Source organism: Gossypium arboreum, chromosome 12 (assembly GCF_025698485.1).
Source record: "Gossypium arboreum isolate Shixiya-1 chromosome 12, ASM2569848v2, whole genome shotgun sequence".
Lineage (NCBI taxonomy): Eukaryota > Viridiplantae > Streptophyta > Magnoliopsida > Malvales > Malvaceae > Gossypium > Gossypium arboreum.
The window spans coordinates 113,137,367-113,159,435 of record NC_069081.1 but is presented as its reverse complement, the minus strand read 5'-3'; the positions used below and the strand labels follow the sequence as shown (position 1 = coordinate 113,159,435).

At 35.9% G+C, this 22,069-nt stretch overlaps 6 protein-coding genes across 12 annotated transcripts; 3 read left to right on the top strand and 3 right to left on the bottom strand.

The window, feature by feature from the left end:
- Positions 1–782: 782 nt before the first annotated feature.
- Positions 783–5,058, bottom strand: LOC108479969 (uncharacterized). 2 transcript variants are annotated; one of them, XM_017782846.2, is made up of 7 exons: positions 4,367–5,058; positions 3,929–4,003; positions 3,321–3,837; positions 2,458–2,843; positions 1,896–2,122; positions 1,631–1,778; positions 783–1,314 (listed from the first exon to the last, which is right to left on the bottom strand). In XM_017782846.2, exons 1-7 carry the CDS (start codon positions 4,907–4,909, stop codon positions 1,186–1,188), a joined length of 2,025 nt encoding a protein of 674 aa, XP_017638335.1. In that variant the 5' UTR covers positions 4,910–5,058; the 3' UTR covers positions 783–1,185. The 2 variants fall into 2 exon arrangements, with proteins under 2 accessions (XP_017638335.1, XP_052879273.1); XM_053023313.1 differs by lacking the exon at positions 3,929–4,003 and having other exon boundaries at positions 4,367–5,057.
- Positions 5,059–7,135: 2,077 nt separating this feature from the next.
- On the top strand, positions 7,136–12,249 carry LOC108479647 (heat shock factor protein HSF8). 2 transcript variants are annotated; one of them, XM_017782367.2, is made up of 3 exons: positions 7,694–7,824; positions 8,446–8,519; positions 10,640–12,249. In XM_017782367.2, exons 2-3 carry the CDS (start codon positions 8,463–8,465, stop codon positions 11,864–11,866), a joined length of 1,284 nt encoding a protein of 427 aa, XP_017637856.1. In that variant the 5' UTR covers positions 7,694–7,824; positions 8,446–8,462; the 3' UTR covers positions 11,867–12,249. The 2 variants fall into 2 exon arrangements, with proteins under 2 accessions (XP_017637854.2, XP_017637856.1); XM_017782365.2 differs by lacking the exon at positions 8,446–8,519 and having other exon boundaries at positions 7,136–7,824.
- Positions 12,250–12,917: 668 nt separating this feature from the next.
- On the top strand, positions 12,918–14,393 carry LOC108477283 (mitogen-activated protein kinase kinase 10). The gene has a single exon (XM_017779789.2). The coding sequence runs from the start codon at positions 13,008–13,010 to the stop codon at positions 13,965–13,967; it is 960 nt and encodes a 319-aa protein (XP_017635278.1). The 5' UTR covers positions 12,918–13,007; the 3' UTR covers positions 13,968–14,393.
- Positions 14,394–14,590: 197 nt separating this feature from the next.
- On the bottom strand, positions 14,591–16,355 carry LOC108477285 (protein SAMBA). 3 transcript variants are annotated; one of them, XM_053023564.1, is made up of 4 exons: positions 16,048–16,355; positions 15,341–15,451; positions 14,987–15,089; positions 14,591–14,916 (listed from the first exon to the last, which is right to left on the bottom strand). In XM_053023564.1, the coding sequence occupies exons 1-3, from the start codon at positions 16,199–16,201 to the stop codon at positions 15,043–15,045; spliced, it is 312 nt and encodes a 103-aa protein (XP_052879524.1). In that variant the 5' UTR covers positions 16,202–16,355; the 3' UTR covers positions 14,591–14,916; positions 14,987–15,042. The 3 variants fall into 3 exon arrangements, with proteins under 3 accessions (XP_052879524.1, XP_052879523.1, XP_017635279.1); XM_053023563.1 differs by lacking the exon at positions 14,987–15,089 and having other exon boundaries at positions 14,591–14,640; positions 14,734–14,916; positions 16,048–16,353; XM_017779790.2 differs by lacking the exon at positions 14,987–15,089 and having other exon boundaries at positions 16,048–16,353.
- Positions 16,356–16,471: 116 nt separating this feature from the next.
- On the top strand, positions 16,472–18,355 carry LOC108476528 (uncharacterized). Of its 3 annotated transcripts, none has more exons than XM_017778754.2 (5): positions 16,472–16,601; positions 16,984–17,101; positions 17,223–17,571; positions 17,643–17,809; positions 17,974–18,355. In XM_017778754.2, exons 2-5 carry the CDS (start codon positions 16,991–16,993, stop codon positions 18,256–18,258), a joined length of 912 nt encoding a protein of 303 aa, XP_017634243.1. In that variant the 5' UTR covers positions 16,472–16,601; positions 16,984–16,990; the 3' UTR covers positions 18,259–18,355. The 3 variants fall into 3 exon arrangements, with proteins under 3 accessions (XP_017634243.1, XP_052879522.1, XP_017634244.1); XM_053023562.1 differs by having other exon boundaries at positions 18,039–18,167; XM_017778755.2 differs by lacking the exon at positions 16,472–16,601 and having other exon boundaries at positions 17,002–17,116.
- A 117-nt stretch (positions 18,356–18,472) lies between these two features.
- Positions 18,473–21,893, bottom strand: LOC108476529 (syntaxin-22-like). The gene is made up of 7 exons (XM_017778756.2): positions 21,380–21,893; positions 20,841–20,934; positions 20,478–20,617; positions 20,138–20,203; positions 19,458–19,615; positions 19,264–19,364; positions 18,473–18,977 (listed from the first exon to the last, which is right to left on the bottom strand). Exons 1-7 carry the CDS (start codon positions 21,565–21,567, stop codon positions 18,912–18,914), a joined length of 813 nt encoding a protein of 270 aa, XP_017634245.1. The 5' UTR covers positions 21,568–21,893; the 3' UTR covers positions 18,473–18,911.
- Positions 21,894–22,069: the final 176 nt, after the last annotated feature.

The window sequence follows — 22,069 nt, the reverse complement described above, 5'->3', positions numbered from 1 at the left end:
GTAAAGTTGAAGCTGAGCCTACAGTTCTTGTTTTTGAGAAAGTTTATCTGAACAAGGTGGAAAAAAACAGCTCGCTCACTCACTCTACTTCAAGTACCAAGAAAGATAATGGTGAGAACTCCCATTTGCCGTAACAAATAATAGTGTTGACTTGGAAATTAATGCAAGTAATTTGCCCCACAACCAACCTCACCCCGATTATTAGTGAAGCCCTTACTTGGCCTGCAAGTTTTGGCTCCAACACAATATATATGACTATAGCTGTCTGATCAGACAAGCAGGAAAACTCATACCTGGATGGAGTTTGCTGAATGAAGATGATGCATCGGACGAACTTGCAGATGCTGTAGTGGCCTCAGCAAAGGATGAAAATGAAGAGGAAATGGGACATATTTTTGTAATTTTGTATGTATATTTATAAAACCTTGTGTAATTTTTTTATTTTTAAGAATTAAGTTTAAATTTTTATTTTTAAGAATTAAGTTTAAATTGATAAAATATATAAAATTGAGAATTAAACTAGTTAAATTTTTTAAATTACGATAATTTGATAAAATCAATAAAATAATAAAAATTAAATTTATTTTTATACCAATAAAAAACAGTTCCGCTAGCATTAGTAATAACTAAATTAAAATTTTTAAACTTTAATCACCAAAATAAAATATATGAAAACTTCTAGACCTGAACCATCCAAAAGAATAAGCACTAATAATTGGATCACTCGTATAAAAAAACCTAATTGACAAAAGTCACATTAATCCAAAAATTAATTAAAAATATATAATAAAAAAATAATTATTATTTTATTATAGTCTTGTGGAGTTTTTACTCAACTGACTGCTGAGGATAATAATCCATAATAACATCTCTTCTGGATAGGTTCCAAAAATTCCTTTTTATTTGCTACAATTCAGTTGAAAGAAAGACAGATCTCAAATTTACGTCCAGAACCAGCATCCAATTTGGAAACTGAAATTATTTCAAAGCAATTACCTAGACGGGGATGATGATACCAATAACAAAATTATAGTAATTTACAACACACGGGAAAAATGTCTTTTAAGGAAGAATAGGAAACACAAATAGCCCAGCCAAATATCCTTGCCCTTGGAAGACGACGGGCAAGGTTTCTATTCCTTCACCACTTCATCTATCAATAAGGTTGATCGATGGTATTTGCTGCTATCCCTCTGTGTGCTGCTTGCAACCCTTGGGTCCATAGTGTTGACAGCCGCGCCTTACAATCTTTTTGCACAAGTAACAGTAGTGCATTTGGCATGCCCAGCAGAATAAGTGATTGTTGTTGCCTACCTGTTAATGCGTACAATCAAAACATTAAACTAGAACCCCTATTTACATATCAATAAATCAATCTAACAATGTCAAAATATTCCGGTTCGAATATCGAAGAAACTTTTTGTTATGTTTTCGACTACAACACATATATCAGTAATTTTGGGTAAAAGTACCATTGGCTGGGGTTGTCATTTTAAATCAGGATGAATGCTATATAACATGACATTCATACTTCTGTGACATATCAGTTAGTTTCCACAAGATTGCATTAGGAGATAAAAGGTACATATAAGGGGAAAAAATTTCCAACAAACCGATTTAATTTTCTCACCTTTGCATTGAACTGACGACAGTTAGGGCACGGCAGCCCGCGGTCAGCAAATAGTTGAGCGTGAACTTGACCTAATACTTGGCGTACATTCACCCTTTCCTCCCACTCCCGTATCATTTCTTGTGGGAACAATTCACATGCCCCATCCCTCCAATAAGGAAAGAGGAAAAACCTTGTTAGCTAAATACTGACCAATCAACTATTCACGAGTTGAACCAAGCCAACGATAAGACTTTATCTGGAAATATCGTATGTGTTTGTGTACCTGAAATGATCATATCCGCTAATCGCACTGTTACAGCGGTAGCAGAAATACTGCCCACAGTTCTCACATACGATCTTGTTACATCCCTCAGTCCTTGAGATTGCCATCTTACAAGATGGACATTGCTTGGCGTCACGCATTATTTCCTTCATGCTGAGAAGTTCATTGATCATCTCACGCTCCCTGCGCTTTTGCTCATGGTCCAATTGGGATGAACTTTGGCGTTCCTGTCAACAATATTAATTCCATGAGTGATGAGCAAAGTTTCTATAATATAAGTAGATGATCACAGGAAAAGGAAAATGCTAAAATATCTGAAAGCAGTGAAGGGAAAGGAGCACAGCCAAGAAGAAGACATCGACAATCATTGATCTATATTATTCCATGAAGTCCAAGCTAAAGCTATAAACTATCCAATTAACCTTTAAAAGCCAATTTCTACAATTTACAAGGAAAACATGAGAGCAAATGCTGATGAAAAATTACTGCAGAAGAAATGATAAGCTTGTCCAAGTAGACATGAGCAGAAAAACACCACTGAAGAAAATGACATAGCTAATACCTGCAGGACACGAAGCTTAATTTCTGGTGCCATACAAGCTATGCCAACATGACGGCGCTCCCTACAAAGGGTACAAAAGCTAAAGAAGCACTTGGAGCATTGTGCATGTTGCTCTTCATCCTCTAAACAAGGTGTTTCACATCTTGGGCAATATGCAACATCTGACATTGATTCAAGTGTTTTCTGTAGCATAAGGGATTCCCACCGTTCATACCCTTCATCGCCAAGCAACCGTTTCAATAAAGCAGGAGGGACCATACCACCACATTTAGCTTCAGGGCATTGCAGCTTGGTTATGGTGGCTTCAGAGATATGCATATTAGAATAAGTTTCCATGCATTTCCAGCAGTAGAAATGCTTGCATGGCAGCCTAACAAAGTCAATACCTGGTGAAAGAAGGAAAAAAAAAAAAAAAAAAGAGCAATATTCAACATAGGACCAAAAATGTCACAATAGAATGCACAATATTTTCATCATATTAAAGCCAAAATCATAGTTTATTTTCATTTTTTATTAAATGCACATGCCATATGCTTAATGGCCATCCATACTCAAATCCAACCCCCCAGAAGTCACAAGCTCCCAGCATGGTTAATGCAAGTTCTCCAACTTATTATAGTGGAAATTTTCTTAACTGAAAATGATATTACTGATACTTTGGATCCACAATGTTAATTAACCTTAGCATAACAAATAAAATCATCTAAAGATGACACACTTAAAACATCAAGATATTACAAACCCTTGGCTTCTTTTCAAGTCATGCTCTTCTCTGGTAAAGCACAAAGGATGAGCCCTAAAATGTTCTCAGAAGGAAATGCCGACAATAGCAGAACTTTTACAATTGATCAATGTAAAATTACCTGCATGCTCACTAAGACAGATTGAACATTCATGCAAGCCTTTTAGGAAGTTCTCATGCAATTTATCTTCATTGTAACTCCTAATAAATGGAACATCAACATCTGGGGAGACACTTCCTGAAATTGCACGTCTATCTCCAGTGTTCTCAATACCATAAGGACCAAGAATTATTTCTTTATCAAACCCAAGATAAGAAAGAGAGAAATTCTGTAACCATTCTGCCCATTGGTACATAACTTCTTGCCCTTCTTGCTCCTTCCATAATGAGTCAAGCTGACCACAAAGATCAGAGATTCTAGCAGGATGCAACCACTGAACAGAGAGGGTGAAATAAGGAGGAAGATGACTGGGGTACGATTTAGGCAGTAAACAAGTCAACACAATCGGTGGAAGATGTTGGACTTTGAATGAGTATGAAAAGTCAACCGAAGCCTCACTTTTTGCACCAACACCATTAGATGAATTAAATTTTGTTGTTATAATTTTCTCTCCACAGCCTTCAAGATGAATATGAATCTGTAAAATAATACAAAGGTATCATCTTAGTCAGTAATCAATTGATTGTAGCTACTAGCTAAAACATGAAGTTATAGAGCAAATACATAACCTTCAAGGACCGTAAGCCCATATGTTCCTCGAGGATGAAGACATTGTCTCCATAAATAGACTGTATCACAAGTAGCTACCAGGAAAAAAGAAGAGAGATCAGATAAGGAGAATTGGATATAGATAAAAATGAACCCTTTTTATGGCCAGGGAATTGAGAGGGGGAAGAAACAACTTTAGCATCATCACATTCCGTTGACACAAATTTTAGGTTTTTCACTAGGACAACAATGACACAAGACATAGTTTTAAAGCATATGAACTTCAAGAAGCTAAGCTAAACTCAAGATCATCATTATTCGGACCAAGATTATAATGCCTTCGGCTTCAATAATAATAACAACAGAATAAAAGAAGTGCACAAATTTAGAGAACGCAACACAATTGTTCGAGAAAAAAAAAAGGGAAAGTAGTAGAAATAAAAAATTCGAGGAATTACCTCGTCCTCCTGCAACTGTTTATTGATGCTCAGTTGTTCCTCCGGCAACTCGGGTTCATCCCCCCTTAACCGCAGCTCCTCCAACCTATTCACTAAATCATCCGCGCCGTCATGTGATTCATCTCCTTCAATTTTCTCTCCGTCCTCTTCAATCTTTGACTCCAAAACCTCTCTTCCTTTATTTTCATTTTGGTCCACATTCACGTCTTCAGCTACACCCAAACTCGCGTTATTATCCTCAGAGCTAAGCTCATGTTTGAAAGAAGCGAGGTCGGATCTTTTAACGAACTGGGTTTTCACCACGTGGCCACGTCGGTATTTCCAGCTGGGATTTCGATGCGTTTTATGGGGTTCTGGGGTAGAATTGAGGAATTGTTGTTGATTAGAAGTAGAGGAGGTTGAAGGAGAATTAAGATTGGATTCCTGTTGTTGTTCTTGGGAACCATGCGGTGGTTGTTGAGGAGTACCACGATCAGGCTTGACGGACCAGGTATCGTTGCTTTGGTGGTGGCTTCCCCTTGATCCTCTTCTTGCTCTTCTCATGGTGGAGGCCGAAGTTACCAGCGAGCCTCTTTTGGCGGTGCTTTCTTTGTGGTAGTTAGCTATATATTCAACCTATTTTTTAACTCTAATTAAATTATTTTAAAACATAAGTAACTCCAATAAAACAAAATTCCATAACTAATTTATATAATTATTTTTTTATTTTTCATGTTCAGTGTCCGACCCAATAATATCTTTCTTCAAAACTTAAATCTTATTCTTTTCTTGAAAATGCAACTTGATTTGCGACTATACCTAACATTTCTTAATATTTGATTTTTTTTATTTTAATTATTTATATTTAAAATAATTTAATTAAAATTAAAAATAAGTTGAATATGAGTCAGTATATAACAATAATTTTATATATTTAAAATGGGTGATGTATTGAAATTTTATTAGAGCCTAAAATAATAATTTTTTATATTTTTTGTGTGAAAATATGCCTCAAAAACGTTATATTTCATTAAATTAGATTTTAGTATTTATTTTCTAACTGTCTTAAGGTCTTTATATAATTTCATACGATATTTCAAATAGTTTATCAATAAAATGATTGCTTTAAGATCAAATTTGAAGTAAGAATTATAAATCACAAATATTATCTGGCTTTCGATTATTATTATTACAAATAAGTCCACTTATTATTTCATTTTATTATATAAATCTTATTTTATAGTATAATTTTATTAATTGCATTCAAATCCATAAATTCTCTTTTAATGAAAAATCAATAGTAGTTAAATGAATTTTTTGGGAATGCCCTTTTACTATTGTTAAATTGTGTGTATTTGATTTTATGGGAATGATCTCCAAAAATAATCTGTTTATCGATGGATTTTCAATATAGAGAGGCAGGAATTACTGTTGCTAAAAGCTTATAGCCACAAAATCCTATAGCAACGACTTGAATTTTGTCGCAGTATCTTTTTAACATTAGATTTTCACGGTTTAAAGGGACGGCTTTTATCCGTCAGCATATATCTTGGCCATTTGGTTCTAGTTGACTATGCGCACATGCTGGTTTTTTGGAATTAAACCTGTACCTATATTATTCATTGCTTAATGAAATGTTATATATATAATTCAAAATCAATAAAATTTAAACGCGTATGTTCTTTACGCTGTATAAAATAAGATATTTTAATATGAGAGTTATAATGTCTTTAAGTTATTGAAATATTTGAAATGGCACTTGACCATTAGCCATGGATGACATTTGGCAGTTCATATTTTCATGGTATTTGACAATCTCTAAAGATGAATGGCATTCAACCATCTCAAAATGAATTAATGGATAGTTCTCAATTTAATGGAAATAAAAAGATACATTAAAAGGAAAAGAGGATTCGATTATGAATGGTATAAAGTTATTAACAAAAAATATCGACTATGGTCCATTTCAAGATCATGAAATAAAAGAATTAAGTTTTCATTAAGTAGTATTTGAATTTCTCTATATGATTGAAAGAATTAAAAAGAATTGTAAAAGCTTTTAAGTATTGTTTATTCGTCATTTTTACTTGTAATTTAGAAGGTTCATATGAAGAATTGAAATTGAACAAATCGGATAAAGGATGATTATATTGTCTATCAAATTCAATAAGGAAATATTTTATATTAGGTATTGGAGTATTTGGCTCATAAAAATAGAACGTAGATGTTATTGTAATTTTTTAATACTCATTTATTTAATTTAATAAATGAATATCATTCCAACGATTCACAAATAATTTATCGAAGTTTTATTTATTTACAATTCTAGGTTATTATGACCAAAACTAAATGTTATCTATTAAGTAAATAAAAGAAATATTATAAAATTTAATTTTTTAAAAGTGTTTAAATAAGAGTTTTTTATATATATTTCACCTTAATTTAATATAAAATTAAATGTATATTAACATATTTAGAATACAATACATGATAACTAAATCAAATGTTAATTGAAAAATAAAATAAAATATAATTTGAAGATTTGAATTTTTCTTATTTGATTATATATATGAAAATATTAATTTTATATTTTGATATAAATAAAAATAAATCAAAAGTTAAAAAAAGAAAAGGAAAAGAGCAATTACTTAAACTATAATGGTATATTTACAAATAATCATCCTTTAACATAACAACATGACATATAACCATGTAGTAATGATCATATTTAGAAAATAAAATTAATTGAATAAATACTATATTTCGATTTACTAAATTATCTGGTACATATTTTATGATAAAATATTTTCAGTGAATTAAAAGCAACCCAACAAATTACAATAAAACTGAAAATGGGGAAGCCAATTTCGACATCAGCTTCCTCAGAAAAGCCGAATCACGAAAAGAAATGCGCCTCCTGCAGGCTTCCCTTTCCCTTTTAACGCAGCTCTCTCTTTCGGCCGTTAAGCCGCCCGTTGTCTGTTTCTAAGTTCCCTCCTCTCTATTTTCTTCTCATATCAATCCTCTTTTATATTTCAAATTTCGCAAATATCTAATGCCGCAAATTAACCCTGCCTCTAAACCCTAGAGTCCCCCCCCCCCCCTTTCACTTCTCGGCTTTACTTTATACTTTAATTATTATTATTATTTCTTTGATTTTGTGACGTGGAATGGATGGGGTGAGTAGCAGTAGCAACAACCAAACCGATGCATCGACGAGCGGCGGAGGAACCCAAACAGCAACACAACCTCAGCCAATGCCCCAGCCGGTGGCAGGGCATAGTGCAAACGGGCCACCGCCTTTCCTTAGCAAGACTTACGATATGGTAGATGATCCTGCCACCGATGCCATCGTTTCTTGGAGCCCAACCAACAATAGCTTTGTTGTTTGGAACCCGCCGGAGTTCGCTCGGGATCTTTTGCCCAAGTATTTTAAGCACAACAACTTCTCGAGCTTTGTCAGGCAACTAAACACCTATGTACGCCTTAGTAGTTAACTCGTACTTAGTGTTTTGAACTTACCTTTATCAGAAAAAAAATGTAGGAAATTTTAATTGATATTGTCTCTTTTAGTTTGACTTGTGAAATATTTGATTTCCTTGATGATAAGGTTTTATTGCGGATTTGACATTGCTCCTAATCGAGTTAAATGCTTTGGAAGTGGTCGGCTCTAAAGCCATTTCTGAGTAGGTTTAGGAAAGCAACTATCGTAGAGGATAAGTTTTAGGAATCTTTTATGTGAAATTAAATTTAGAGGAACAAGTTTAGGAATATAGGATTGCATGGTAGCAGCAAATCACTGTTCTATGTTAGGCTATCTCTAGGTGAGGGCTTTAGCCAGCTAGGGTTTCAAAGTTATCAGTTAAATTCTCACTGAGGCTTTAGGGTTTGGTTATAAGATGTTTGTGAAGAATCAAGGATCATATGTGCTAAGCTATATTATCATTTTGGTTGCTTTGGTTTCGAAAAACAGGCTCAGGATCCTGTCTCAACTAATTGTGATGTTTATACTGGGGAGTTGATGGCTTTGTCATCGTTTCCCATGTCCTGGAATTGTGTGATTTAAGGTTTTAATTGTGCTTCTTCCTGGATTTTCTCAGCAACTAAATGGAGCACAATGGGGAAATTGGAAAAAGAAAGCAGATCCATGTTGTTCATGACACGTGGTCACAAGGTCATCAATGGATAGTTACTTTTATTTCTATTTGTTTGTTGCTGCTAGCTTAAATGACTCATACGTAAAGAACATTTAATATTAGATGTGGAGAGTGTGGTGCATAGAATGTCTCACTTAAATAATTAACTGTTCAGATCCTGATAATCCAACATAAGATTGGATATGTTCTTCAATGTTGGGTGAAAGACATGCTTATTGCAAAGTCATATTATCCAAGTATTCAGACTTCTCTTGTATTAGTTTAAGCTAGACAGATTTTATGAAATCTGTGTGCTAGGCTTTTCTCTGGGATTAGGCTTTGATCACTGTGGATTTAGGTCCTCAAGAGCTAGATTTTGTCTTTTGGACTGACATGGAATTTAATTTGTGATATTAAGGTCAATAAATGACTAAAAAGAATGAATTTGTTTGCAGGAATGAGTAACCAAATAGTAAGATTTTTGTATTGTGATGTGAGGGAAAAATTTAAAATTAGTCTTTTTACATTTTTCTAGTTAGATAACTTGTTCAATATGGAAATCTTTTGCATATTTCAGGTGAAAGTTGTGCAATCAGATAGTTGTTCAATCCTGATAAGCAATCATAGACTAATGCCATACCACGGATCTAGTGTTCACTTGACTGAGGCTAGCATTTAGTACATGCAAAAATAAATCTCTTTTAGGAAAACGACATCTTCAATATTCTAAGATCTTAGTTCAATTTTCTTTCAGTGATAATTCTACCATCACTCTTTAAAAATGGAAGAGCTAGCCAATAAATGAATTGTGTGTATTAAAAATTTGTTTCTGCTACACATGCAACCCTCAAACAATATGCGTAACCTTTTATGTTCTTTGCATGCACATGCTCTTTTTATGTACATGTGCATCATAAATACATACACTATTCTGTTCATGCATGATCCTAGGTTTTTGGCTTTGGTTGTCATTCTACCAATATGAGATTCAGAGTTCAGATATATTTATGTTTTTCTCATTATGTGAGGGCTACTTTGGAGCAGTTTTTATCTTTGTTGTAAAGCAAGAGATCTAGAAAAAGGTGCTTGTTGTAGACAGTAGTTTGGAAGATATTCATCTGAAATCTTATAGTTCTGTTTACACTATAGTTTGGAAAATGCTCATCTGAAATCTTATAGTACTTTTTATGCTGTAGTTCAGGAAATGTTCATCTCAAATTCTATAGTATTGTGTAGATCTGATTCTAATTTATGTCATGCTCCTCTACAGATTTCCTTGGGAGTGGGGCTGTATATTATTTTGGCATCTTAGTACCATGGGTGTCGCATAATGTTTGTTGAATGATCCTCTACAGATTTCCTTTGGACTGAGATATATGTTAGGTTGGCGTCTTGGCAGATTGAGCATTACATTTAATCATTTTCTTCATTAGATATTCCTTTTAACATTATATCAATCTGCATTTAGGTAAGCTTTTTTACTAGTTAGTAGTGTTCTTAATAAGATTATAAAATGTTCCAAGAAGTAGGTATCTCATCAAATCCATGTCCCCTCAAGTATGATCGTAGAATAATGGCTTGAATTTATGATTTGTGTAACATAAATATATTGATCTTTAGGAGCTCGAAATGCCTAGAATGGTGTCTAATTTTAACTTTGTTCTACAGCCTCCAGTGAAAATAGGAATTTCGACTGTGATGGTTATCGGAATGCTGGAACTTTTTCTAATTAAAATTTCAAGGTTTAGTTGACTCAAGCTGCCATCTTTTACTTGAGTTTCCCTGTATTAGTTTCTATTGAGGTATTCTATTCCAGTCAAATTTCTGAGCTCAATTTGAGCTCGTTATATGGTATTTTTTGCCTTCAGAGTTTAGAGCAGTGATAAGCTTTGTCCTTGACTGGGGATCAAAGGTGGGGCCCATTTTGCTCAGTCTTGGCTCATTTTCCAAACAAGCTGAAAGAACAGTTTCGATTTATTTTATTTAAACTAGTTCCAATTCAGTTCCAAGCGCTGCTTGTTAGTGATTGCCCATGAATTTTATTTTTTGTCATTCCCTTGGGACCGATATTTATTTAATTTTTTCTATTTTGTCAGTAGCAATTCTGCTGAATTATCTGTTTTCTCCATATTTTTTGTTCTTGCCTCTATTTTAACAGGGTTTCCGAAAGGTTGATCCAGACCGCTGGGAATTTGCAAATGAGGGGTTTTTAAGAGGTCAGAAACACCTTCTTCGGAACATTAGCCGTCGAAAGCCTGCCCATGGCCATGGACATCAACAGACACAACAACCACATGGACAGAGTTCATCTATGGGTGCCTGTGTTGAGGTTGGGAAATTTGGGCTTGAGGAAGAGGTTGAGAGGCTCAAGAGAGACAAAAATGTCCTTATGCAGGAACTTGTTAGGTTAAGGCAGCAGCAACAGACTACTGATAACCAGCTGCAGAACATGGTGCAACGTCTTCAGGGGATGGAGCAGCGGCAGCAGCAGATGATGTCATTCTTAGCCAAGGCTGTGCAGAGCCCCAGCTTTTTTGCTCAATTTGTGCATCAGCAAAATGAGAGCAATAGACGCATAAGTGAAACCAACAAGAAAAGGAGGCTAAAGCAGGATGGCATCATTGATAAAGACCATTCAACTGCCTCTGATGGGCAGATTGTTAAATATCAACCTTTGATGAATGACGCAAAAGCAATGCTTATGCAGATGATGAAAGGGGATGCTTCTCCCAGACTAGACTCCTTTAACAACAGTAATGAACATACCCTGATAGGTGACGGTTCATCGTCATCTAGTGGATTGGATGGTGGGAACAGTTCAAGTCGTGTATCAGGGGTGACTCTTCAAGAGGTCTCACCAACTTCAGGTATCTCGGGGCATTGCCCCTCAGCTGCCATTTCTGAAATACAATCTTCCCCGTGTACAACATCCTCTGAAAGGATTACAACAGCAGAGCTTCCAGATGTGAGTGCACTGATTGGAGCAGAAAAACCACCATCCGTGTCTGTTACACAGACAGATATAATTATGCCTGATCTTAGTCAAATATCGGAAATGGTCCCAGAAAGCTTTGTTGATATTCCTACTGAAATGGGGAATGATGGATTGATTGATCCCGATACATTGGCTGTAAATGGTTTGTTATCCATAGAACTTGATGAGATTGGTTCTGATCCTGACATAGATGCCTTACTGGTTAACTCTCCTTTTTTTCATGACCTTTTTCCAAGTCCAGTATGTGAGGAAATTGAGTCAACCTCAATGGAGGGTAAAAGCAAGGAAAATGAAGGGCAGGCGATGGACGATGGATGGGACAAATATCAGCATATGGATAAGCTCACAGAACAGATGGGTCTTCTTAGATCAGAAAACAAGGGGATCTAATCTTTTATTTCCATTTATTTGAGGTGAACCTGAAAGTTGTATTTTTTGACTTTTATTTTGGTCATTGGAAAACGAGTAATGTCTTCATATGTATTCTGGTTTTGTTTTGGGTATTGTTCCTCCTAACTGGAAATTTTCCTGCACTCCACCATTTTGTGAGTTTGGTAATTGGTGGTTAGTGAACATTGATATGAAGTAGTTCGGAGACGGTTGTTGCTCCTACCTTTTAGTTTGAGGGCACCAGCATCTATTGGCTGACTATACTGTAAAACTAAAGATAGAGTGAAACAAACAAGAGGTATAAGGTTGGTGACGGGTGAGATGGTATTATCCCTACCACGGGGCGGATATCAGTTTAATCATGAATGTTCATTACTGGGAAATTTGGTTTATCTTGTGGGACATTATTCTATCTTGTGATCAGTAAGCAGATTATTTCCCTTTTGGATCAGAAGATAAATATGATGAGAAATTTGACTCAAATCACTTGTATCTAAAAAAAAAACACAAAATAGATATGTCAAAAGAAAACATGAAATCAACATAAACTTAAAAATGATTGATTAATCGGAAGTAAAATCAAAGTTGTTATGTGATGCATGGCTTGACCTTCCATTTCGCATTGTGATCCTAATAATTCGATTTGTTGATATAGGCGGTAGGCAAACACATTATTCCCCTTTTCTTCAACTCAATTGCTTCTCTAATTATTATTATTATCAAAACTAAGGAATTCAATTTTCCCCCTTCATTTCGCAGTTGAAATTGCAATTTTAGAAGCACATTTTTAACGATTAGTCCCTTGAAATTGGGTGTTTCGTTACTTAAAAAAAATACATTAAAACATAATTTTTAATTAAGAAATACGTGTCAACTTTCAAGTGCTGAAGAGACCCACACGCCCATAGATCATGGGATTTTCACTACCTATAATCCTAACTTATGGGTTTATAGCTGTTAGATTATTATTTGCTATCAACTGTATGCTTCGCAACTTCAAACATCAAGATTACATCTTTAAAGATAAGAAAATTAATTAAAATTTGTGGGGTTTTTAAAAAAAAAAACATTAATAATAATTGTAGACTAGTAGATAAAAGCAGAAGGCAGAGGTAACAAAACAAAAATAGAAAATGTGTAAATGACACTAGTTAGGGAGAGAAGGCACCAACAGGGACTCCGTTTATCCCTACCGTCACCGTTAGCGGCAGCTGATTTCCGGCAATGGTCCCATTATGCAGCGTTGCTCTCAGCTATTGGTCCAACATCCCCAGACATCGAAAGCCTCTCCGACCTCGAGAAACTCACCGTAATTGGCCATGGCAATGGTGGCACTGTCTATAAAGTCCGGAACCGTAAAAGCTCGTCGGTTTACGCGTTAAAGGTCCTCCGTTTCGATCAAAACGCGGCTGTAATACGGCACCAGGTGGCATGTGAAGCTGAAATCCTGAAAAGGGTTGATTCACAATTCGTTGTGAAATGCCTCGCAGTGTTTGATACTATAGGGGGAGACCTGTGTTTCGTTATGGAGCACATGGAGAAAGGATCCTTGTACGACGAGCTCCGAGTGAGGGTGAAGTTGCCTGAGGATGTTGTTTCGGTGATTGCCCAAAGAGTTGTACGAGGGTTGCAGTATTTGCATGGAATGCAAATCGTTCATGGCGATATAAAACCATCAAATCTGTTGATAAACGGGAAAGGAGAGGTGAAGATTGCAGATTTTGGAGTGAGTAAGATTGTTGTTGAGACGCGGAACGCGTGTGAGGCGTGCATGGGTACGTGTGCTTACATGAGTCCTGAAAGGGTTGATCCAGAGAGGTGGGATGGGGGCAACGCCAATGGTTTCTCCGGTGATGTTTGGTCGCTAGGTGTGGTGCTATTAGAATGTTTGGTTGGCCATTATCCGTTGATTGGTCTCGGGGAGAAGCCTGATTGGGCAGCTTTGATATGTGCCATATGCTTGGGAGAGAGGTTGGAGATACCGGAGACGGCTTCGCCGGATTTTAGAAGCTTTGTGAGGAGGTGTTTGGAGAAAGATTGGAGAAAAAGAGGGTCGGTGGATGAGCTTCTTGATCACCCTTTTGTGAATAGGATTTTGTGAGGCGGCTCTTTATTCTAATCAAGCAAGGACTCAAATGGAATTTGCCTTGCATTTGCACCATTGAGTTCCTTCTTCAATTTTGCTAGAAAAACAAAAACTTTGTTTCCAGTTTTAGTTTTTCTCCTCATAATGCGACCTTTCTGGGTTTCCAAGCATGTGAAGTTTGCCATTGTTAGAAATGGGTGGAAAATCATGTGCAGAGAAATTTTATAAAAAAAAAATTCCATTTTGTTGGAAATGAGTGAAGGGTTCAATTAAGCAAAGAGATGGTGCTAAATGGTGAAATATTTGCTATATTTAAAACAAACAAACAAAACTCTACTCTGATTAACCCTTACAAAATGATATTACCAGTTGCAATCGGTTCCACTGTAAAAACTCCCAGTAATTGTACCGGGCTATTAAAGAATTGGCCTCATTGTACTTGCAGATTTCCACCCTGCTGCCTGTAACTATGAGCACCATGAATAGTAAAACCTTGCAGAGCTCTAAAATAACGCCTTTCTGTAAGAAAGGTCAAAGCTGCACTGAACTCAACGTTAAGTCTCGTATTCAAGATGCAACCCTGAGCTTTATGCATTATAAGCTTCTTTGGCAATATCCTAATGGAAGATTGATCCTGCTTTTCTTTACTGTAACTTAGAATCTGAATCGAATTCCACACCGCAATGGACTGTGCTACGTACATGAGCATTTAAGGTATTAAAATCTCAAAAATGGAAAGGCAAAACTGTCTTGTTTAACAATAACAGTCAGAAGGAAATACTTGTAATTCTTCACATGTGTGCATGATTTCATAGTGAAATTCAGCAATATACAGATATAATGAAGTTGTCTGAGTAAAGCCAATCTCTTAGCTGTAAAGTCCAGTCTCAGGAAATCTGAAATCATTTTTTCGGGGCTGTGCTACAGTTTTTTGTAAACTCCATCTGCTTCTGTAGAAACCCACCTGGTCGAATCCATAACATCGAATCAATAAATACGACTCCACAAAAATACAGGAAGCTAGAAAGACATACATATTGAAGCCAAGAAGAGTTTGGTATGTGGACAAACAACTATTTTTTCAAGGCATTTAAGTTCCTTTTATCACTTCCTTTTTACTGGCAAACCGGATCTGATCTACAACAAAGAATAGAGAACAGAACGGCAAATAATGAGAACAATGGAGCTGTAAGTAAAGGTAAGGTATGGTCAGGTTAATGTAGGACCTTGAAAGAGGGAAACCACAACTGGAAAATGAATCAAATGATCCACGCATTAAGCAAACTTGAAGTTTGCAGGGCTCGCGTTATAACAGGACTTATATTTGATATACAGGAAGTAACAAAATTGAGAACGCAAATTGGTGTGAAATGAATTGAAGGATTAACCTGGTCTTGATATCAGGTGGATGCGGGAACGAGGACCTTCAAACTTCCAGTTATCTTCATCCAATGATTTAACCTCTTCATTGAGTGCAGCCATCAAATCAGATTTTAAAACTGCAATGCAGAAGCAATAAGAATTTTCACTGAGAGGACCTATAGAATAAGCAGTAGGCTGCAACAGTAACTTGGCAAGTAAATTTTCACATATAGAAAGCATAAAGATGGACCTAAGAATTTTCTCTTCACATTCTTTCCATTGTGTTAGGACTTATCAAAGCAAAATTAATGTTAAAAACAATTAAAATCAAACCTGAAAACAATCTAATAAGTTTTCAAAGTAATCCTCCAATACAATCTCAAGAAACTTACAAGCATAAACCAAATAAATCAACCCATTGAATATAATGTCTGTAAGAATAATGAAACTGAAAAGAAGACATCAACTTTAGTATCATATATTTTATTATTTTGATGTCAAAAACCCAAATTTATCCACTCAAAGCCTCCTACAACAAGACCATAATCTTCCAATACTAAAGACATACAATAAAACCCAGAAAAAATCCCACAAACATAATTAAACCCTAAGTGTTAATGCAGAAATAAAATCACCCTAATGACTAAAAAGCACAAACTTTACACTAATAAATGCATATTATTCCAACTCCGAAGAGAAAGGAAGAAAACCAAAAGAGAAGAAAGAAACAAACCGAGCATGGCCTCATCTTTGCGGTCTTGAATGGATATAAGATCAGAAGGGAAATGGGAATCCTCCAAAGCAGCATTAGTACGACCACTTGCTCCTCCTCCTCCAACGATTGCTGTAGTTGATATTGATGAATTCGCTGGTGATGAACTATTCATTTTTCTTGTTTTTACCTTGTTTTGGATGAAAAAGGAAAAAAGAAACTACCTTTCTCGAATGCTAGATTTACAGTTCAGTTCTCAAACTCTGTTCACATGCTTGGAACTCGGAAGGTGTTGATTTGGGTTTTTGGGTCTTATTTGCAATATTTAAAATAGTAAATTGAATTTTCCTGCTTTTCCTTGTTTATGGGTTCTGGGCTACGGAGCATATGGGCCTTATTTTAGCCCAAAGCTATGCTATTTGATATAGATCTTCATCTTTTTTAAATTCAAAAATTGTTTCTTTCCTGGTCCTGTAATCTGGGTTGCTCTTCCTCTTCCAAGATTGATCGAGTTGAGTCACTAAGAGCGTGGAGATTGATTGCTTTGAGTGGGGAAAATAAAAGGAAAATTTTAGGTCAGCTCTCTCCTTTTGCCTCTCATGTTTATTTTCGTTATGATTAATCTGATTGTATGCTTTGCGTCTGGATCTTCTTTTTATGTAATTCAAATCTCTCTCTGTGTGTAAGCTTTTGGTAAAGTTTTGAATTGGGGTATTGATGTAGTTAATAGAGAACTAAAATTTGTTTTTTAGATCATTGTTCTTGTTCACAAAGAGAAACATTTTTAAACTATGGGAACTTATCCTTATTTATTGCAAGATCGATAGATTTGTTAAATTATGCTTCAACCTTTCCAGAATTCATTCCTGTTTATATAAAGCGTTTAATTTAATATGGAAATTTTATTATCATGACACTTTCATGTAATTTCTCATCCACTTTGTGTCTTGCATTCAGTTACTCGATGTCAACCCTACAATGTAATCGATTATGCTTTCATCTGAAACTGGCAATATTGTGGATGTTCTTTTCTGGTGCTGTCTTTTGCATACATGTCTTCGCATCCACAACTGAGGTTAGTTGACATCATGTATGTTACTCGAACTCTTCATTTTGCTCGGAATAACCATGTCCTACGCATGAAGTTTGTCTTGCTTGTGCCAAGTTTCGAAGAATTTGACATTCTTAGTTTTCAGGTCGAAACAAACTCAGATGCTGGGAAATTTATAATGAAATCTTATTTTGAAAATTATGAGAGCCTGCATGATTCAAGTTTTGAAGATTTTATGGCACATCAACTTTCTTCTAGTTTGTGTCAAGGGATTCCCGATAACTGGAATGTTGGTGTGAGACTATCAGTTAGAGAGCTCTCTCTGATCGGTGAAGGTTCTCATCGTCATTTATCTTCGTCTATCAGATTGCAGATTGGAGCAGCTTCCATTCCTAAATTGCCTGCTCATCTATGTGAAGTTATAGTCATACAAAGACTACCCCTTGGAGTATTTGCTGACCCGTTTGAGCTACAAAATCCTCACAAGCACAAGGGTAAACCAGCTATTGATTTCCCTTATGATACAACACAAACCTTTTGATATATGCAATTCTATTCGTTGCAGCATTTAGAGATATAGCTGTTTTTGGAGACACCAACTTGGAATTGCCTTCATTTCAGTCCAATCGATCTGCTGTTGAATTCCACATTGATGCTGGATCCAACATCTTGTTTATGCAGAATAATGGAACGGAATTTAACTTATTGCTTCCATTACATGCTCGATATCAGGTGAGAGGAAAATCACCTTTCAATACGATTGTGTTTCAGTTACTTTTTAATAGATTTTACTATCATTAGAAATGTTTAATCTTTTTCATTCACTTAGCAAAATGCACTTGTATAGGGAGTGTCGATTAGAAAGTTCAGGCGTTTTCTTTTTCCCATGTTTGCAGCCCCTTGATGAAAGTGGCTATTCTGTTGTTGAAATTGGTGAACCTGATATGTTGATGAGATGCAGTGTGGAAGGAAAGCAACATAAGCAGAGTTGTTTGTTTATGTCACCACCCAATGAGAAGGCTAAATCCACAAGCGCAACTGTAGCATGGAAAATACCTGCTGGAATGAAGGCACATGCTGGATTTGTATCTGTTATAACCTTTGTTACAGCCTTGTTATCAACTCTCTCAATTGTATACGCATCTATGTTTTGGTCAGGTACCAATGTATCCAAAACTTGAAGCAACCAGTTTCTCCGTCATAAACTTTGTTATTGGGAGACAGATTTTGCACATTTGTTCTTAAAGATTTTGACCTCTTTTCATCTGAGTTCAATAATGTCTTCACGTCAATGGTATTTAAGTCATTGAGAAAATTATATGTCAGCTTAACCCCACAATGCTTGAAATAAATCAATCTAGAATACCAGAAGGCACTATGGAATATGCATGTATATTGAGAAACAAAGAATTATAACTGGTTATTACACGAAATTTCAAGAAAACAATCGGGAGCACGTAACGCAAGAAAGCTGTAACACAGCCTCAACAAACCCAAAAACAACTTACACTAAAAAGAACCTACCCGAAGATAAACAAAAACATCATAATGAATGACCGATAACCACATGCTATATACTAAGAATTTTAGTGAAACTCCAGTCAGACATCATCCTCACAAAACAACATGATCAAATGCATTACCAAAAAGTTCACCCTCCTCTTCCCGAGAAGATCTTAAGGATCTCTAAGGTCACCCAATTTGGTGGGACCTATCAATTACAATGGTTAACCAAACATGTCATCATTGTGTAATTACAAACAATTACACCGAACTAGGTGACTTTCCAAACACTACCTAAATGGTTCTTCAAACACATTGGATGAGTTGTTTATCAGGCTGCCAGTACTATGATCACGATCAGAATCACAATTGCAAATATCACCAGTAGCAAACAGGTCTGTCCAAAGAGAGCAACGACATTAATTCCTTGGAAGGATAGTGGATGGTATCTTTCACTGGTGAAAACAACTATACAAGGCAGTTTTAAATAGGCAGTTCATTGGTCAATTTAAGTGTACAATCAATCATGATTCCTAGACCCACCAAAGGAAGCCCCATACCATGTCCCACGACTCCAATCAAAGAGGGATAAAGAAAGTGTCAATCTCTCAAGATGGTACTTTACGTCTGGCGCATGATTGTGTATAATTAATAAAAATTACAACAGAAGAATATATGTTTACCAGGGAAGAATTTGATCTCTGAGTCTTTGCAGCTTTCACAAGATGGGATTTTGCCTGTACAGTTGCAGCCCGAGAATTTTCAATATGGGTTCCAATGTCATCTGCAGCATAGGTTGACTTTGAGCTCTTTTTAACATGACCCAGAAGGTCAGAAAAATCATAGCGAACTCAATACAAATGATGAAATTTTTTACCAATCATAGTTCCTTGTTCATGAACTAGCACGGCTAAATCTTTGAAGATCTCATTCACCTCACCAATTTGCTGCTGAATTTCTTGGATTCCTTGTTCTCTTTCTTCAATGATAGCCTCATTAAATGCAATCTCATTATCCAACAGCAATACCTCCTGCCTGCAAGAAGAAACAACACACAAATGCTAAAGGCTGTAGTTTGATAACCAAATTCATAAAAATCAACAATACAATAATGCAATATATAAACAGTCTATAAAACAAGTAGTATCCAAGGATTAGCTAAACCTTTGATTCAAAGTTTCTGGGAACAGAAAAATTCATGAACAAGGAACTATGATCGGTAAAAACTATGAGATCTTCAAAGTCAATCTATGATCAATCATCCTTCCAGATTTTGAATCTACAATTTAGTAATTCAGGGTATCGAGTATGATGACACTCCAATCTAATACATGCAAATACAAAAACAGACGAGTGCGCATTAAGAGACACCCATAATACAATGAAAAACTGGCATGAAGACCAATTCCAGAATCTAATTAGAAAACTTATCCAAGCTGCCGATGAACATGAATCAGCACCACAGAGGCACAACAACAAAGAAAATTCATGTTTAAATTCAAAAAAGGGTAAGTGTGCAGCATATGAAACGGATAGCATTTGTAAAGCAGAACTTACCTTCTGGATTGCACAAGAAGGCCAGCACTTTCGTCTGATCTTGTGTCAACCTCACCAGCTTTGTAGCTGTATAAAACAAGAAGAAACCTCCAGTGTAAGGATAAAAGTAACACGCAAAAGCCTCGGCAGATTTGAAACATAACACTAGGACAACTATAAAAAATTTGCATTAACCACCAGTAAATGGCACAAAATTCAATTATCAATATGGATGTCATATACAAGATTTTCAAAACCATCTTGCTAATAACTCAATTTTCCATGTATGCCATGAACACAAATGCATTGAATTCACTCTCTTAAACATCTATGTACATATAAACCCTCCTGTGGTAAATACCTTGAAGGAGGAACTGCTTGGGGAACAAAAGGGGTGTATGCTGTTTCTCTTTCAGCTGCAAGCCGTTGAGCCTTCTGAAACTCTTTCAAAACTGCTTGAAAGTCTTTCGCAAGTTTAGCATCAGTTACCTTCTTGCTTGCCTACAATAACAAGAAACTATAGGGCATCAAGTACTTCCAGAGGGGAAAGGGGAGAGAGAGGGGGTTTGAGTGGTTTAAAAATGAGTTTGAAATATAGAACAAGAGGAACATCGTGAATAACAACCAATACACTCATCATCCCCTATTTGTTAACTTAAAAAGTTAGAAAAAAAAGAAGGCAGCTTGGGCGAAAAACAAAATCATAACCAGAAAAAACACTTACACTAACTTCAGCACGGTGATCTGATTCACTAGCTTGTTTAAGTTTGGCCGAAGTGTCCTTCACTAATTGCCCAATATGTAGCCTCGTTTTATGCCTGCCGAGTGAGATTTGTCAGGTACACTCCCCACTCATAAAACTAATTACCATATAGTCAAAATCACTCAAGAAATGCCAAAGATAACAACTCGTTGCTCATGCAATACGATGATGTAACCAGAAAGAAAATAGATTGTATAACATTTAATATCAAGAAAGATATATACTTAGATAATTCTGACATTCATCGAAACGAAAATGATAATTCGCTGAGCTTTCCCAGAGGAAAGTCAAATTGAACACGACTAAATGCATTATGACAATTTGTCATTCCCAATTAAAAGCCCAATTAAAAAAAAAAGATGGAATATAAATTAAAGAAATTGAACAAAATTAAACCAACAGTGTTATGTACTTTGATTCAAAATCACAACACGGTCAGATTTATATCCCGTGATCAGTTACAACAGCGATCTACTCAAGTGAAGTGGGCAAAGACTCACAGCTTTTCTCGGAGCTCAGGCGTGTCCTTAGGAGTGCCGAGGGTATTGACGAGTCGCTGGAAGGTGGAAACGGCGGTGTTGATCTGGAAAATGCCAGAAGCCACTGCTTGGGTGGCATCTTGCTTGCCGTTGTTCAGATTTTGCCGAGACGCTAATGGCCGTCCAGCTTCCAGATCTTGAAAGCTCATGATCGCTACTTCTCTACAAGTATATTGATATAACCCCTAACTTTTTCCAGAAAAATAAACTTTCTTTAGAAAAAGATTTTGGGAAAATGAAAATAACATGCGAGCCCAGCAGGCTGTTCAGTTGCAGTTGGAGTAAAAGGGAAAAAAAAAAAAACGGAATCTAAGAACAGGAGAGAGTTGAGGGATCGCGACAGATAGGAAGGAGAAAAGAATTTGACGCTTATTAAAAATAAAAAAATAAAAACCGAAAAACAATAATAGATTTGATAATTCAAAATTATCGTGCCAAGCGGTTGGTTTAGGTTATTTCCTTTCTTGGTTGGCGCGCGAATGATTTAAAAATCAGAAATGGAAAAAAATATTAATTATATCTATTTGGTTGTTAATTAATATTATTATTCGGGTTTTTTTGGTGGGTACGGCAAAGTGGTGTGGACGGGAAACGGGACACGTGGCTGACTCATAGAGGAGAGGGTGAGTTGTCAACGGATGGTTTTATTAT